Source organism: Pongo pygmaeus, chromosome 21 (genome assembly GCF_028885625.2).
Source record: "Pongo pygmaeus isolate AG05252 chromosome 21, NHGRI_mPonPyg2-v2.0_pri, whole genome shotgun sequence".
In the NCBI taxonomy this organism is placed as follows: Eukaryota; Metazoa; Chordata; class Mammalia; order Primates; family Hominidae; genus Pongo; species Pongo pygmaeus.
In genome coordinates this window covers 66,255,550-66,270,888 of record NC_072394.2, presented here as the reverse complement: position 1 = coordinate 66,270,888, position 15,339 = coordinate 66,255,550, and the positions used below count along the sequence as shown (strand labels likewise).

The following is a 15,339-nucleotide window of genomic DNA, read 5'->3' as shown; positions in this document are numbered from 1 at the left end:
CACAGCTGTCGCTGCCCTGACTCCACTCCCTCTTCCTTGCTTGGCTCTTACCCGAGGCGGGCCTGCCCCTGAGGCGGCTCTCAGGACGCCTGCCCACAGCAGCTCCTGACATTGGGCCCTGTGCTCAGGGGTGGAGTCTGGGGCTGGGTGAGGGGAGGCACCGACGGGTGGAGGGGAAGCTTCCAGAAGCGGGGAGAGAGGCGGCCTCCACCTGTGCCCCCGCAGCTCTGAGGGTTGGGAAGGCAGCGCCTGCAGCCCTCACCTTCCTGCCCTCAGGCTGCGAGGCTCCTTCCCAGGGGGCCGTTGGGTTCCCTGAGTGCCTGAGTGTCCATAAGTTGGACCCCCGAGAAGCCCCAACCAGGGGGTCCTCCTCCCTCTCCTGCGCTCAGGCCGGCCCTGGGGGTGCATGCCCAGCGGGTTCCCGTAGTGGGGGGCGCTAAGTGCTCAGATGGGCCCCAGTGGGCCTGAGGACTCGCGGGGCCGGCTGGGCCCTCAGGAGGAGCCGGGGTGCTCTGGAGCGCCTGTGCGTGCTGGGTGTGGCTGCTTCCCGGCCTGTCATGAGGAAGTGGGACCTGCCACGCCCAGCCCTGGGTGCTCCAGCTGTGCCACAGCCTGGTCCTGCTGCTGCGCCCGCCATGACGTCCCGGGACCAGGCTCACCTGGGCCCCAAGTACATGGGCCTCTGGGACTTCACGGCCCGGACGGACGAGGAGCTGAGCTTCCGAGCGGGGGACGTCTTCCATGTGGCCAGGAAGGAGGGGCAGTGGTGGTGGGCCACCCTGCTGGACGAGGCGGGTGGGGCCGTGGCCCAGGGCTATGTGCCCCACAACTACCTGGCCGAGAGGGAGACGGTGGAGTCGGAACCGTGCGTGTCCTAGGCTCCTGGGAGCTTTGGAGCAGCCCACCCTCTAGGCACAGGGGAGGGACAGGGCTCTGGGCTGGCCCCAGGGAGGCCCAGGAAGGTGGGGACCCCGGCTCCATCTTCCTGCACCCCAAAGTCCAGGCTGGGCATCCCGCTTGGTCCTCGCTGCAGGCCCCATGCGCTGGCCCCCAGGAGTGCCCAGGACTGTCCCTGCGGGATTTGGAGCACGGGGCTTAGACGGCATGGCCCCTCCCTTGGGCTCATCCTTGTCACAGCTCGGTGGTGGACACTGCATTGCCGGGACCCAGGGAGGACAGAGGGTCCAGGGGGGACTTCTGGGGGTCCGGTGGCCAGTGACAAGGTCTGTTGGAGCGTTCCAGGGCCTTTGGGGGAAACGAAGCTTGCCCAGTTTCCAAACTGCCGGAACCAGGCACACGACCTAGTTAGGGGAGCGGGCCGGCTGCCGGGCAAAATTCCTGCCTGCTGTGCCCTGCAGGGAACCAGACAGCAGCTGGTGTGGCCTCGCCCGGGCTTCCACGGCTGCCCGGAGCTCAGGCTGGGGAGGGTCACACTCCTGAGATCCCGCTTTTCTCATCATTGATTGGCCACCTACTGTGTGCGTGCGTGAGTCACAGGCTGTGTAAGGTTAGCTCCTGGGGGACCCAAGCAACAAGCAGGGGAGGCTGTAAAGAGGCCGTCGAGCAGAGCCCATGGTGGAGACCCCTCTATCATGCGCAGACCCGCGACCTCGTTAGTGAGCAGGGGTGCAGCGGTGGGGTCTGGCCAGAGGCTGGTCGGCTCCCAGGTGCAAAGACCCTGAGGCCTGAGAACTCGCCCAGGTGAGGAGTGGGTGGGAGGCCAGGTGGGGGGGGCGGCGGGAGGCCAGGCGGTTGGAGGGGCGGGTGGGGCAGTGCTTCCAGCTGTACAGAAGTGGAGGGGGTGGACCCCAGGGGCTTCATGCTGGGCGGTGGTCTTCTGTGTGGGGTCCGTGTTCCAGTGGCCTGAGGGAGTCAGAGACACAAAAGGCTGGGCGCAGGTCACCTGGAGCTTCTGCAAGCTCCACCTGGAAGTCCAGTCCAGGGCTGGCCCACACCCTGCAGCTGGGAGTCAGTGCGCGCGAGTGGCTGTGTGTGCGTGCGTGTGAGTGTGTGGGCAAGTGAGCACGCATGCGCGTGTGTGTGTTCAGGTGTGCGGGTGAACTGTGTGCATGTGTGGGGGTATGCAACTGTATGAGTGCGTGTGTGAGTGTGCGTCACACATGGGTGTGTGCAGGCAGCTCTAGGCAGCCCTACTGCTCAGGTGCCCTCCCCAGCTCCACCCTAGGCTTTGACCCCTAGACACGGGCCACTCAGAGCAGGGTGTGGTAGCGCCTGCCCCTCCCCCCGCTGGGTCCTCAGGGGCCTGTCCTGGCCTTTCGGGACATTCAGGGCGTCTGGGTTAGCGACAGCTCCTGAGAGCAGCTGTGGTCAGGGCTGGGAGCTTGATGTGGCAGGCAAGGGTGGCTGGGGTTCTAGGCGGGAAGGCTGGGGCCAGCGTGGGGTCCACATGGGGTGGGCCCAGGTCCACGGGGACTCAGACTGCTCCTCCCCTGCAGGTGGTTCTTTGGCTGCATCTCCCGCTCGGAAGCTGTGCATCGGCTGCAGGCCGAGGGCAACGCCGCGGGCGCCTTCCTGATCAGGGTCAGCGAGAAGCCGAGCGCCGACTACGTCCTGTCGGGTGCGGCCCCAGCCTCCGAGCCTGTGCTTGCCTGTGGGGGCTCCTGGCTCTAAGCCCTCCCATCCACGTGGTGAACCCAGCTCCCTCTGGCTGTGACAGGGGACATGGGCTCCTCTCCAGGGAGCTCCCATCCCCTCCACCCACCTTGCCGGCGCTTCCCTGGGGCCTGGGTCACTGGCTGCTAGGGCAGTCGTGGGGCAGGGCCCCTCCCTGGGAGGGCAGGGGCTTCTCCAGCCAGCCCTGCCCGAGGCACTCGTGGGAGGTCCTCAGCACCCATGGGAACCTTGTCCAGCATGAGACCTGAGCCTGGGGTGTGCGGGGCGCAGAGAAACCCCATCCCTGCCCCTGAGGATCTCAGCATGGCTGGGATTTTAGGCAGCTGCCATCCAGGTGGAGGCCACTGGCTGCCTGGCACGGGGGCAGGAGGGGCCAGAGAGCTTGGCCAGAGTGTGCAGGGCAGGAGGGAGCCGTTCCAAGGGAGGGGAGGCAGGGGTGGTACTGAGGAGGCACCAACAGCAACTGTGGGGACCCAGAAACTCTGAGCAGGTGTGGCCAGCAGGGCTGGGGACACAGGGAGGCGTCGGAGTTGGGGGGGCCACACAGCTCACGCTTTCCCTCCCAGTGCGGGACACGCAGGCTGTGCGGCACTACAAGATCTGGCGGCGTACCGGGGGCCGGCTGCACCTGAACGAGGCGGTGTCCTTCCTCAGCCTGCCTGAGCTTGTGAACTACCACAGGGCCCAGAGCCTGTCGCACGGCCTGCGGCTGGCCGCGCCCTGCCGGAAGGTAGCCGCTCTGCCCTGACTTGGTCGCACAGGGTCAGGCTGGGGGGTCACAGGCTGGCGTTTCCTACTGGGAGAGGTTGCTCGGGCAGCATGGGAGGGGTCCCGACTCACTGACCTGGGGCCCACTGGAGGGAAGCCCATGGTTCTGCGGAGCACAGGTGTTTGCCTGAGTTGGGGGTGGGGCCAGGAGACCATCCCCTGGGCCTGGCCACTCTCGGAGAGGCCAGCGGCACTCTGCAGGGTCCTGGCTCCAGTCTGTCTGGGTGTTTTGTGCTGGGCTGGGGGCAGCCCCCAGGAGACTCCAGGCTTGTGTCAGACACTCAGAAACCCCCAACCCAGGCTGAACGTGGCCCTAAATCTGAGGCTAAATCCAGGCTCCCTGTGCTGGCTTCAGACTGGCACTCCCTGAAGGATGAGCCCCTGCCCTGTGTCCCCGACTCTCCCTCCAGCATGAGCCTGAGCCCCTGCCCCATTGGGATGACTGGGAGAGGCCGAGGGAGGAGTTCACGCTCTGCAGGAAGCTGGGGTCCGGCTACTTTGGGGAGGTCTTCGAGGGGCTCTGGAAAGACCGGGTCCAGGTGGCCATTAAGGTGATTTCTCGAGGTGAGTGGGCCCCAGTCAGGGCTCTGTGTGGCCCCGTGCCCGCCCTGGGCCACCCTCCCACCCCCGCCAACAGGGACCTCTGGCCTTGAGCCCCACGCAGCACCCACAGCATCCATGTGAGAGTGGTTCCCTTTCAATTGCACCAATGTTTTTACCTAAATACATTTATTATAAAAGAAAATTTTAGGCTGGGCACGGTGGCTCACATCTGTAATCCCAACACTTTGGGAGGCTGAGGTGGGCGGATCACGAGGTCAGGAGTTTGAGACCAGCCTGGCCAACATGGGGAAACCCCATCTCTATTAAAAATACAAAAATTAGCCGAGTGTGTAGGCATGTGCCTGTAGTCCCAGCTACTCGGGAGGCTGAGGCAGGAGAATCGCTTGAATCCGGGAGGCGGAGATTGCAGTGAGCTGAGATCGCACCATTGCACTCCAGCCTGGGCGACAGAGCAAGACCCTGTCTCGGAAAAAAAAAAAAAAGAAAATTTAAAATCCTTGACGTAATGGAAAGCCATTAAAATAGATCACTGGAAATGGGTAAAGCTTCCCTGGAACTCGTCTGGGCCCCAGCATAGGTCTGGCCTCCACATCAGAGGTCTGGGCCGGGCACAGGAAGAAATCGGGTGGCCACCACGGCCCCATGGGTATGCCGGGCTGGGGGCCCGTAGGGCTGGCTGCGTCTGCCATTTCGTGGCCTCGGGAGCCAGGTGCCGTCAGGGGCAGGAGGTCTGTGTGTCCTGCACAGCTGCTGGGTGTGGGGGCTGCTGTGTGTGGGGGCAGGGCCTTGGCCTCTTCCTTGGGGCCTGGGGGGTCAGGGGCTGCATCCACCGAGGCCACCCGTCCCCGCAGACAACCTCCTGCACCAGCAGACGCTGCAGTCGGAGATCCAGGCCATGAAGAAGCTGCGGCACAAACACATCCTGTCGCTGTACGCTGTGGTATCCGTGGGGGACCCCGTGTACATCATCACGGAGCTCATGGCCAAGGGCAGCCTGCTGGAGCTACTCCGCGGTGAGTGGCACGGGCCGGGGCTCTCGCTGGAGGCAGCGGGGGCGCATGAGGAAATAAAGTACACACACCCCCAACCACGTCTACACGCACACACACACACAGACATGGACACACACACAGACACACACACACACACAGACACGCACACACACACACAGACACACATGCACACGCACACAGACACACACACATGCACACAGACACACACGCAGACACACACAAGACACATGACACACACAGACATACACAGAGACACACACACAGACACACACAGGTCACATTGGCTCAAAGAATAAGTTCCATTATTTCCTTTCTCACCAAAACCAAAGACAATCGCTGCCAGGGAATTGAGATGCCCGTGCGTGAAGACGCAGTTTGGATTCCGATGTTAGAATGGGAGGGAACGTTGTGGTGTAGGAAAAATGCCGTGTGTGTCTGAGGAGAGCTACACTGAGGCACCACTCACATTCAAGCTCTGAGCGAAAGGCTCCGTACCCCTCGCCCTCACACAAAGGGCTTGATCATCTCAGATGGTCCCCACGCCCTTCAGGGTCCTCCGGGACGGAATGCAGGGTAACAGGCACCACCAGGTCACCCGCCGCTGTCACTCAGCCATTCTCCTGCTCGAGTTCCCACTGCCTACATCACGCAGTCATGAGCTTCTTCGCTGGTCCTTCTGTGTCCAGCTCCTCCCGCGTCATCACAAACTTCCAGAAGGGAAATCGCTGGGCTAGGCCACTAGGAACTACTCCGTTTTTTTTTTTTGAGACGGAGTCTTGCTCTGCCGCCCAGGCTGGAGTGCAGTGGCATGATCTCAGCTCACTGCAAGCTCCACCTCCCGGGTTCATGCCATTCTCCTGCCTCAGCCTCCCGAGTAGCTGGGACTACAGGCACCCGCCACCATGCCCGGCTAATTTTTTGTATTTTTAGTAGAGATGGGGTTTCACTGTGTTAGCCAGGATGGTCTCAATCTCCTGACCTCGTGATCTACCCACCTCAGTCTCTCAAGTGCTGGGATTACAGGTGTGAGCCACCGCGCCCAGCTTGCTCCTTGGTTCGTGATAAACAGTTGCCTTCCAGAAGGGTGGTGGCTGGCCTGCAGTTCCAATTTTCAATCACGCCAGCTGCCCTTTGCCCCGGCCCCTCCTCTGAGCCTGCAGAGCTTGGAGGCAGATGAGACACAGCCCCGCCTCCCCACCCCTTCCCGACCTCAGCTAGCTTAGCTGACCCCAGGCTCCGCTCCACTCCCCTCTGCAGACTCTGATGAGAAAGCCCTGCCCGTTTCGGAGCTGCTGGACATCGCCTGGCAGGTGGCTGAGGGCATGTGTTACCTGGAGTCACAGAATTACATCCACCGGGACCTGGCCGCCAGGAACATCCTCGTCGGGGAAAACACCCTCTGCAAAGTTGGGGACTTCGGGTTAGCCAGGCTTATCAAGGTAGGGCCCTCAGAGGGCATGGCCGGGGCGTGGCCAGAGGGCTGGGGGCTTCCTGTGTGTGGAGCCCGGGACTCAGCTGGGAGCAGGATGCGGCCCCTGCCCTCGGGAGCCCAGGCTGAGCAGGGAGGTGGGAAGCCACCGTGAGTCCGGTGGGGCCCCCATTCCGAATGGCACACACGGCAGGGCCCACCACGCAGCCGCTGCCTTGTTCAGGTGCCTCGTTCACTGGCCCAGCCTTGGGCCCCTCTGACGGCCTGGGAGCCTCCCAGTTCCCTGTCCCCCGGGCCCTCCCGTCCCCCACACCTGGAATCCCAGGGGAAGTTGGGCTCCTGAAGGTGGTCAGGCCCCAGTGCGGCCTTAGCTGCAGCAGCCGTGCGTGGGTCAGACAGTGGGGTCATCGCCGGCCTACTGCTGGGGCAGTGCGGCTGCTGTGCCCATCCATGCTTCGGGGGCAGGGCACAGGCAGCCCCCACGGCCCACTCAGCGCCAGCCTGATTGCAGGAGGACGTCTACCTCTCCCATGACCGCAACATCCCCTACAAGTGGACGGCCCCAGAAGCGCTCTCCCGAGGCCATTACTCCACCAAATCTGACGTCTGGTCCTTTGGGATTCTCCTGCATGAGATTTTCAGCAGGGGTCAGGTGCCTTACCCAGGTACTGCCCCAGTGTCCCTGACTGGGCATGGGAAGCAGAATGGGGGAGGTCCTGGGTAGCCGGCAGGGACGGTGGGGGGTGCTTCCCCCACGGGCTTCTGGGGCCTCCACCGCCGGCCGTCACCTGAACTCCACACCTGCACCATTCTCTGAGCACCCAGGCTGGTGCCTGGAGCTGCCCGTTGGAGCCCCGTCCAGAGGGAGGTGTTAGCAGCGGACAGTGTGCTGGGTGGCACCAAGGCATGGCAGCTGAGGCTGCGGGGAAGGCCCCAGGAAGGGGCAGTGGATGGCTGGTGTGGCTTCTTGGGGGAGGGTAGGCAGGTGGGCCCCAGCTCTTCTCATCCCTGTCGGCCGCAGGTATGTCCAACCACGAGGCCTTCCTGAGGGTGGACGCTGGCTACCGCATGCCCTGCCCTCTGGAGTGCCCGCCCAGCGTGCACAAGCTGATGCTGATGTGCTGGTTCAGGGACCCCGAGCAGAGACCCTGCTTCAAGGCCCTGCGGGAGAGGCTCTCCAGCTTCACCAGCTACGAGAACCCGACCTGAGCTGCTGTGGAGCGGGCACGGCCAGGCCCTGCTGAGGAGGGGCCTGGGCAGAGGGCCTGGACCTGGGATCAAGGCCCACGCACTGCCTTGGGGTTTACTGAGGTGATGGGTGCAAGAAAGGTTCACAAATATGGAGTGTCTGCTTCCAGTACACGCGTGTGCTCCTCTCGTTACCCCGTCATGTGAAACGTGGAGTGTCTGTGTCCAATACACGCGTGTGCTCCTGTTACCTTGTCGTGTGAAACGTGGAGTGTCTGCGTCCAATACACACGTGTGCTCCTCTCCTTACTCCATCGTGTGTGCCTTGGGTTTCAGCTGCTGACAGGCAACCTGTTCCGGAGCCTGCAGATGAGATTCCGGGAGACTGACACGAAGTCAGCAGAGGTCAGAGGGGACTCTGACCACAGCCCGCTCTCTGGCTGTCTGTCTGCAGTGCCCGGCTGAGGGTGGAAGGCAAAAACGTCTTGTCCATGCTCTTCCCAGTTCAGCTTGGCGGGAGAAAGTCATTCGCGTGGCTCACGACTCTCGTGTTAAATTTGGTTTTGGTGCCCACGGGTCCTTTCCTCCCAGGGGCAGGTGTTTCCTTCCTGTTTGTCTTGTGTCTTGAGAGCTTGGCTTTATGACTGGGGAGAACTCTCTCCCTGGTCTCCGCCAGCCCAAGCATCACTGCCCGAGGCGCCAGCTCGGTTTCACCGTCCACGTCCACGAGGGGCTTTTCCCGCCTCCACCTTTGTCGCTGGGTCAGTGCTGGAAAGCGCCCCTCACTCCTGTGCTGACAAGGGCCCTTCTCTGCTGTCTGTGGGGTGGTTCCGGGCTGTGGGGGCTGCCTCCTTTGCACCTGCTTTTGAAGGTGTCTCTTTCATCCATGGTTAAGTCATAAAAACTTATTGGTTTTGGTTTTGACTCACCTGAAAGTCTTTTTGGTTTAAAAGAACAGGCTGGGCGCGGTGGCTCATGCCCGTAATCCCAGCACTTTGGGAGGCCGAGACGGGTGGATCACGAGGTCAGGAGATCGACACCATCCTGGCTAACATGGTGAAACCCCGTCTCTACTAAAAAATACAAAAAATTAGCCGGGTGTGGTGGTGGGCGCCTGTAGTGCCAGCTACTCGGGAGGCTGAGGCAGGAGAATGGCGTGAACCCAGGAGGTGGAGCTTGCAGCGAGCCGAGATCGCACCACTGCACTCCAGCCTGGGCGACAGAGCGAGAGTCCATCTCAAAAAAAAAAAAAAAAAAAAAAAAGGAAAGAAAAATAATTTTGGGAGTTTCTAGAAAGGTACTAGGATTTCTCAAAAGGATTTGTCTTCCGCCTTGTGAAAGACAGATGTCAAACTAATCAGGCTTATTTGATGCGCTACACTAGATGGAAAGCATGTGAAATAGTAGGTGACGCTAAGTCTTCTGGAGGTTCTATTTATGCGTTTGGTTTTGATATGAGTGTTGTAGAAACTGTATAAAATTCCTAGAAGTCTGATACGTTATCCTATGATATATATCTTATCTCACATGCTATTTCTAGAAATCTGGTACAATGTTATCAGTCATAATTTTGGTTATTACATTAAAATGCTGTATGCCACAGAAATAACCAAATTTCCTTGCCAACTGTGTCATGAATATAATAAACTCTCATCAGATCCTGAGCCATGGCTATCTTAAGTCTTCAGTCATTCACAGTTATTACCTTACTTTGATTTTTTCTGAAAGCTTTGCAATCAGCTAGTCCCAAAGTGTTTATTCTTCAAAGAGATTCGTGGGAAGGATTCTGACAGGTGCTCTGGAGCACAGGTTTCTGGTTCAGATCATGCCCTTGGATTCGGTGCGAATTTCCAGAACTTGAAGGAGGAACCTGGCAGGTTCATGAAAGTGCTGTCCCAGGATCAACCAGAACAAGAATTAATGACATGGGAATGAACGAACTGACGAGGAAGTTTACTGTTTAATGACTTTTGTCTGAAACATTACGGTTCTTTAATATTTTGTTTTCCAGATTTAAGAAAACGTTTTATGTTTTTGTTTTTGAAGACAGGGTCTTGCTCTGTCACCCAGGCTGGAGCGCAGTGGCGTGAACACCCCAGGCTCAAGTGATCCTCCCACCTCAGCCTCCTGAACAGCTGGGACTGCAGGAATGCACCACCACACCTGGCTAATTTTAATTTTTTTAGGAGATTCAGGGTCTTGCTATGTTGCCCAGGCTGGTCTCGAACTCCTGGGCTCTAGCAATCCTCCTGCCTCGGGACTGCAGGCATGAGCTGCTGCACCCAGCCTGGGCATGAAAGCTGTCTGTATGAGAGTTGCTGGGGAAATTTCTCTGAAGTCTGTATCAAGTTGGGCAGCTTCAGCTTACAGGGATTCGGGAAAAGAGCAGTTTTAATTTTCAGTGACTCCATGAGGAATGGTGGAAGAAAAAATTGGAAAGAGTGGTTTGGTGAGCTGTAGGCAAATATCGGAGGAAACTGAAGTTCAGGACCCGGTCCGGATCACAGGTGGGCAACAAAACCTCCAGACAGCGAACCGGGCTAGAGTCTAATAGTGGGGGCACGAGTTTTATTTTGAAACATAATTTTTCTCTCTACAGTCAACAAATTTCTTTTTCTTTTGAGATAGAGTTTCGCTCTTATTGCCCAGGCTGGAGTGCAATGGCTTGGTCTCGGCTCACGGCAACCTCTGCCTCCCGGGTTCAAGTGATTCTCCTGCCTCAGCCTCCCGAGTAGCTGGGATTACAGGCATGTGCCACCACGCCCAGCTAATTTTTGTATTTTCAGTAGAGATGGGGTTTCTTCATGTTGGTCAGGCTGGTCTCAAACTCCCGACCTCAGGTGATCCACCCACCTCGGCCTCCCAAAGTGCTGGGATTACAGATGTGAGCCACTGCACCCAGCCAACAAATTTTTTTCTTTTTTTTTTTGAGATGGAGTCTCGCTCTGTCGCCCAGGCTGGAGTGCAATGGCACAATCTTGGCTCACTGCAACCTCTGCCTCTCGGGTTCAAGTGATTCTCCTGCCTCAGCCTCCCAAGTCTCTGGGATTACAAGTGGCCGCCACCACACCCGACTAATTTTTGTATTTTTAGTAGAGATAGGGTTTTGCCATGTTGGCCAGGCTGGTCTCGAACTCCTGACCTCAGGTGATCCGCCCACCTCGGCTTCCCAAAGTGCTGGGATTACAGGTGTGAGCCACCGTGACTGGCTGCAAATTAACACATTTCTATCAAAGATAATAAAAGATTGATTTGATTGCAGAGTTAAGTTTGGCCTCAATAAATCTGGCGTGGTTATTTATGTAAGTGCAACAAGAATAGTGATTAACCACATAGGTTCTCATTTTTGTCTTGCAACAGGGCCTCACCCTGTCACCGAGGCTGGAGTGCAGTGGTACCATCATGGTTCACTGCTGCCTTGAGCTTCTGGGCTCAAGCCACCTTCCAGCCCCACCCTCCAGAGTAGCTGGGAGGACAGGCATGTGACACCACACTTGGCTAATTTATTTGTATTTTAGTAGAGAGGGAGCCCCACTATGTTGCCCAGGCCGGTCCTGAACTCCTGGGCTCAAGCAAACCTCCCATCTCAGGCTCCCAAAGTGCTGGGATTATAGGTACAGCTGACCACATGGGCTCTTTTAAAATTTGCTTTACTGGAACTTTTTTTTTTTTCCCCTGAGACGGAGTGTTGCTCTGTGGCCCAGGCTGGAGTGCAGTGGCGCGATCTCGGCTCACTGCAAGCTCCGCCTCCCGGGTTCATGCCATTCTTCTGCCTCAGCCTCCCGCATAGCTGGGACTACAGGCGCCTGCCACCATGCCCGGCTAATTTTTTTATTTTTAGTAGAGACGGGGTTTCACTGTGTTAGCCAGGATGGTCTCGATCTCCTGACCTCATGATCCGCCCGCCTCGGCCTCCCAAAGTGCTGGGATTACAAGCGTGAGCCACCACACCCGGCCCCTGGTCACCTGCTCTGACCTAAGTCATCTTTAGCTACCTGTTCCTAACTGTCCTTCCTGCCAAACTATTCACCCCACCACTCTGGGTCACACCCCTGCTCTCTTTAAAATAGTCAATCAGAATTAGCTTAGAGTGTGCGGTCCAACCCCACCCAATAGGGGAATGACACAGCAGTAGAGGCTACATGCGTCAGGAATAAGAACCCCTTCCCCTCCGTTGTCCAGGTGTGCTCTCACCATCGCTCCATCCACGAGTCACACCCTTCTATAGAAGTAAAAATTGCCTTGCTGAGAAAATTAATGTTCGAGTGCTATTTCTTTGTGGCACCGAGGAAGCCTTTTGTTTCTAACAGGTCTCAGCCATGAAGCTTGCGATGGGTGAGGAAAAGATATAACTTCTCCTCCTACAGAGAATCTGATGACGGTGCAGCTCCCAGGAACAGGCCATGGACACCCCCAGGGTTGTGAGGTCCTCCAGCCAACGGGCCCCCTGACCTGAGGCAGGGGACGATGCCCTGGGCAGCCTGGGGCTCGGCTGCTCCCTACTCCCAGCTGCCCCTTCCAACAAGACACCAGCTCCTGGGCAGTGCCCCTCCCCCACTGACTCCAAAAGCCAGGACAGCTTCTTTCCAAGCAGGGTGGACCCACTCTTGGTCCCGACCCCAAGCCCTCCAGCTCAGCCAAGGGCAAAGCCCCCCTAGGCCACGTGTGGTGGGGACCTGAGCGTGGCTGGGCTCTCCCTTCAACACCAACTCCTGCTAGCCTCACAGCTGTGTGTGCATGGAGGAGGGTCTCTGTGGGCTTCATCTGGACACTGCAAAAGACTGCAGGGGGCTCAACTGCCATCAGGAGCAGCCTCCCACTCCTGGGTCCATCGGAGGCTCCCCCACCCAGCCTCAGCACTGACCACCGGCTTGGATGGCTGGGGGAGGCTGCCTCCACCCTGTGGACAGGACAAAGGCTCAGCTATCAGAGGCCACAAGCCAGATGCCTTCCCACCAGCTTCCCACCAACTTGTGCAGCTATTTATAGTGCAGTGGAGCAGGGGACTAGGCAGGGAGCACCCACTGATCCCCACTCCTCCCCAGAGTCCCTCCCCCACCACTGAACCCCACCCTTCCCCACCCCACGGAGGCCCCTCCACTCACCATGTCCCTGGCCACACATGAAGTCTCCAGCTATCTCACTGACTCGCACCCGCTCACTAAGCTGCCTCTCAACAGAACTGAGTCAATCCCTGTGGGCTCCTGGCAGAGGTGTGGGGACACCACCCACCTTGGTTATGGAGAAGTCTACTGAGCTCACAGCCCATGCGCTCCTGTGTGTGGACCCCCACCCCTGCTGGCCTGCAGGACTCCCGGGCTCCAACACTCCATGCCTATACCAGGCCAGAATGATGCAGCCACCATCCCCGTTCCTGCACCCTCTCACCTTTAAGCTGGGCTGCCTGTGGCAGGAAGACCCCTCCAGGGTGCCTGCAGCCCCTACCCCTCAGCCTGTCTTGGGGTAACACCCCTGTGGGAGATCCTTGGGAGACACCTACCAGCAGGAACCAGGTCCCTCCAGAGTGAGGGCTTCCGAGCTCACAGCCAGAGGCTACTCCCCCCGCAGGCCCTCGAGTAAGGGGCCCGAATCCCTCAGAGGCCCAGCCCTCCTTGCTCCTTTTCCCCCCGCTGAAGGTGGTACGGGGGCCCACCTCAGTGGCTGCCCTGGGCCCTGCTTATCCAGCTCCAGGACTGCCTGCTGTCCAAGGCTCCCCGGAAGCAGCAGCGAACCCCACCCTTCTCAGCCCCAGCAGTGGCCTCACAGCGTGAGGAGGCCCAGAAAGGCCTGGGAGCAGGGCCAGCCCCCATCAGGGAGTGAGGTCGGGAGGGATTCAGCCATTTCTCACACTCAAATGGAACCTCGGGCCACATAGCTCAGGCACACACCATCGGGGCCACTGGCTGCTCGGAGTTTATTTTCCGCTTGGCGCCAGGTGCACAGTTCCAGGTGTCAGGAGTGCTGGGGCCGGGCGGTAGAGAGCGGGGCTCTCACTCCTTTTTGGTGTCTGCTGTGTTGATGCGAAGGTCTGCTTGCTGCAGCCGCCTAGTCTACAGGGTGGGGGTTGGAGGTGGGGAGGGGGACGGCGGTGGGGAGTGGGGAGAGGGGCGGGGAGGGGCTCTGGTGGACTAGCGCCTCCGCAGGCCTGGGGCTGGTGGCAACCGCTCAGGTCAGGACGGGGGCCCAGCGCTGGCTGTGCTGGACTGACCGCCGGGCGGCTTCCTCGGGGCGTCCCGAGCCAGGCCACAGGTGGTCATGCTGCTGGAGGCCTGGGGGGGTTCCGAGTGCTCTGCAGACTCCAACACCGTGGCCATGAACGGGAGGGTGGACTTCCCGAAAAACAAGCTGGCCCACCAATGACCCGGGTCAGCCTTGGGGAGACCTGAGAGAAGCGAAATGGGATCTTGATGCTGCCAGCTCCTGGCGGGGGCGGGGGGAGAGAGGGGCGGTCCTGCACTCACCTGGGGGGTGGGGAATAGCTTCCCCGGGGCACTCGGTACTGCTGCAGGAGCTGTTGCTGGAAGTGGAACCCAGGCGGCCTGGAGAGGAGAGGTCCCGTCAGCAACGCGGGGCGCGGAGCCCCCCAGCCCACCGGCCTTCAGGCCGAGCACTGGTTCCGCAGCCTGCACGGGGACGGCACTGGCGCCAGCAGAGCATCTACGTGGATGGGGAGCAGGAGCTACTCACGCCGGTAGTAGTCGTGGGTGGCCACGAGCGAGCCGCTGGAGGGGATGGCCGCCATGCTCTAGCTTGCTGGCTGGTGGGATCTGCGCATGGGGGTCGAGGAGCCCCTCGGGTCAGCTGGCTTCCCTCATGAAGGGCGCTCCCCAGCGGGTGGAGCCGCCGCGCTGGGTTATTTACCGAGGCGGGGCTCCCCAGCTCCCGGGACCGCCTTCGCCGCGCGGGGCGCGGGCGGCTCCAACCAGCCCAAACCGGCCGAGCGGGTAGAACAAAGGCGCTTTGTGCGCGGGGCCCCGGCCCAGACGTCGGGAACCTGGTGGGCGCCGTCCCAACCCGCCCGACCCGACAGGAGACCGCCCGGGACCCCGAGCCCAGCGCTCGCCAGGCGGAGAGGAGAGAAGCCCCCGGCCCAGCCCCTCCCCGCGCCCCCCGCCCCTCGGGCCTGCTCGTCCCACCCGCGCGCCGCGCCCCTCACCTGGGCGGCGACCCCTCGCGGGCCTCGGCGCACGATCACGGGTGGCGGGGACGGGGGCGCTAGGCCACGGAGCCCATTTGCAGAGGAGACCGCCGGACACCGCGCCACGACAGAGACGCGCGCGCGCGCGCGGGGTGCGCACGCGCGGACGCACCCACTTATATCCGCGGGGAACCGCGGCGCGTCACGGAGGGCGGGGCGCACCGGCTCCTCCCCGGGCCCCACCCGGCCCCGGCCCCGCCCCCTCCCTGGGCCCCACTCGGTCCCGCCCCCTCCCTGGGCCCCACTCGGTCCCGCCCCCTCCCTGGGCCCCACTCGGTCCCGCCCCCTCCCTGGGCCCTGGCGAGGCCGCGCCCGCAGCTTCCACCTCGGTCTGACTCCCGCCATCTGGCTTGGGCTGAGCCCAGCCCCGCGGCGTTCGTCTTGGGGCTGCCCGGCCGGGCCTGGGTCTGCAGGGGTTAAAAGACTCCGCGCCCGGGTCCGGGAGCCCAGCCCCCGCCCCTCTCCCGGGCCCAGGCCCCCGCCTCGGACTCGTCTCGGAGCCCCGCCTGGTCCAGCCCGGCCCGTCCTCTTCAGCCCCTGTGGAG

General features: G+C 60.7%; 2 protein-coding genes across 3 annotated transcripts; one reads left to right on the top strand and one right to left on the bottom strand.

Moving 5' to 3' along the window:
- Window positions 1-590: 590 nt before the first annotated feature.
- PTK6 (protein tyrosine kinase 6) lies at window positions 591-7,817 on the top strand. Of its 2 annotated transcripts, XM_054467605.2 has the most exons (9): window positions 591-865; window positions 1,498-1,701; window positions 2,457-2,578; window positions 3,201-3,364; window positions 3,813-3,966; window positions 4,818-4,979; window positions 6,237-6,418; window positions 6,920-7,073; window positions 7,430-7,817. In XM_054467605.2, exons 1-9 carry the CDS (start codon window positions 636-638, stop codon window positions 7,615-7,617), a joined length of 1,560 nt encoding a protein of 519 aa, XP_054323580.1. In that variant the 5' UTR covers window positions 591-635; the 3' UTR covers window positions 7,618-7,817. The 2 variants fall into 2 exon arrangements, with proteins under 2 accessions (XP_054323580.1, XP_054323581.1); XM_054467606.2 differs by lacking the exon at window positions 1,498-1,701.
- Window positions 7,818-13,491: 5,674 nt separating this feature from the next.
- PPDPF (pancreatic progenitor cell differentiation and proliferation factor) lies at window positions 13,492-14,933 on the bottom strand. The gene is made up of 4 exons (XM_054467607.2): window positions 14,753-14,933; window positions 14,284-14,363; window positions 14,058-14,135; window positions 13,492-13,978 (listed from the first exon to the last, which is right to left on the bottom strand). Exons 2-4 carry the CDS (start codon window positions 14,336-14,338, stop codon window positions 13,767-13,769), a joined length of 345 nt encoding a protein of 114 aa, XP_054323582.1. The 5' UTR covers window positions 14,339-14,363; window positions 14,753-14,933; the 3' UTR covers window positions 13,492-13,766.
- Window positions 14,934-15,339: the final 406 nt, after the last annotated feature.

What these genes read in the sequence shown, in the direction of transcription:
- PTK6 (XM_054467605.2), top strand. Translation starts at nt 636, where the DNA reads ATGACGTCCCGGGACCAGGCTCACCTGGGCCCCAAGTACATGGGCCTC. An exon ending in CGCCGACTACGTCCTGTCGG is followed by an intron (nt 2,579 to 3,200) that starts GTGCGGCCCCAG and finishes TTTCCCTCCCAG; the next exon opens with TGCGGGACACGCAGGCTGTG. An exon ending in GGGTCAGGTGCCTTACCCAG is followed by an intron (nt 7,074 to 7,429) that starts GTACTGCCCCAG and finishes TGTCGGCCGCAG; the next exon opens with GTATGTCCAACCACGAGGCC.
- PPDPF (XM_054467607.2), bottom strand. Translation starts at nt 14,338, where the DNA reads ATGGCGGCCATCCCCTCCAGCGGCTCGCTCGTGGCCACCCACGACTAC. An exon ending in CACCCACGACTACTACCGGC is followed by an intron (nt 14,136 to 14,283) that starts GTGAGTAGCTCC and finishes TCTCCTCTCCAG; the next exon opens with GCCGCCTGGGTTCCACTTCC. An exon ending in AGCTATTCCCCACCCCCCAG is followed by an intron (nt 13,979 to 14,057) that starts GTGAGTGCAGGA and finishes CGCTTCTCTCAG; the next exon opens with GTCTCCCCAAGGCTGACCCG.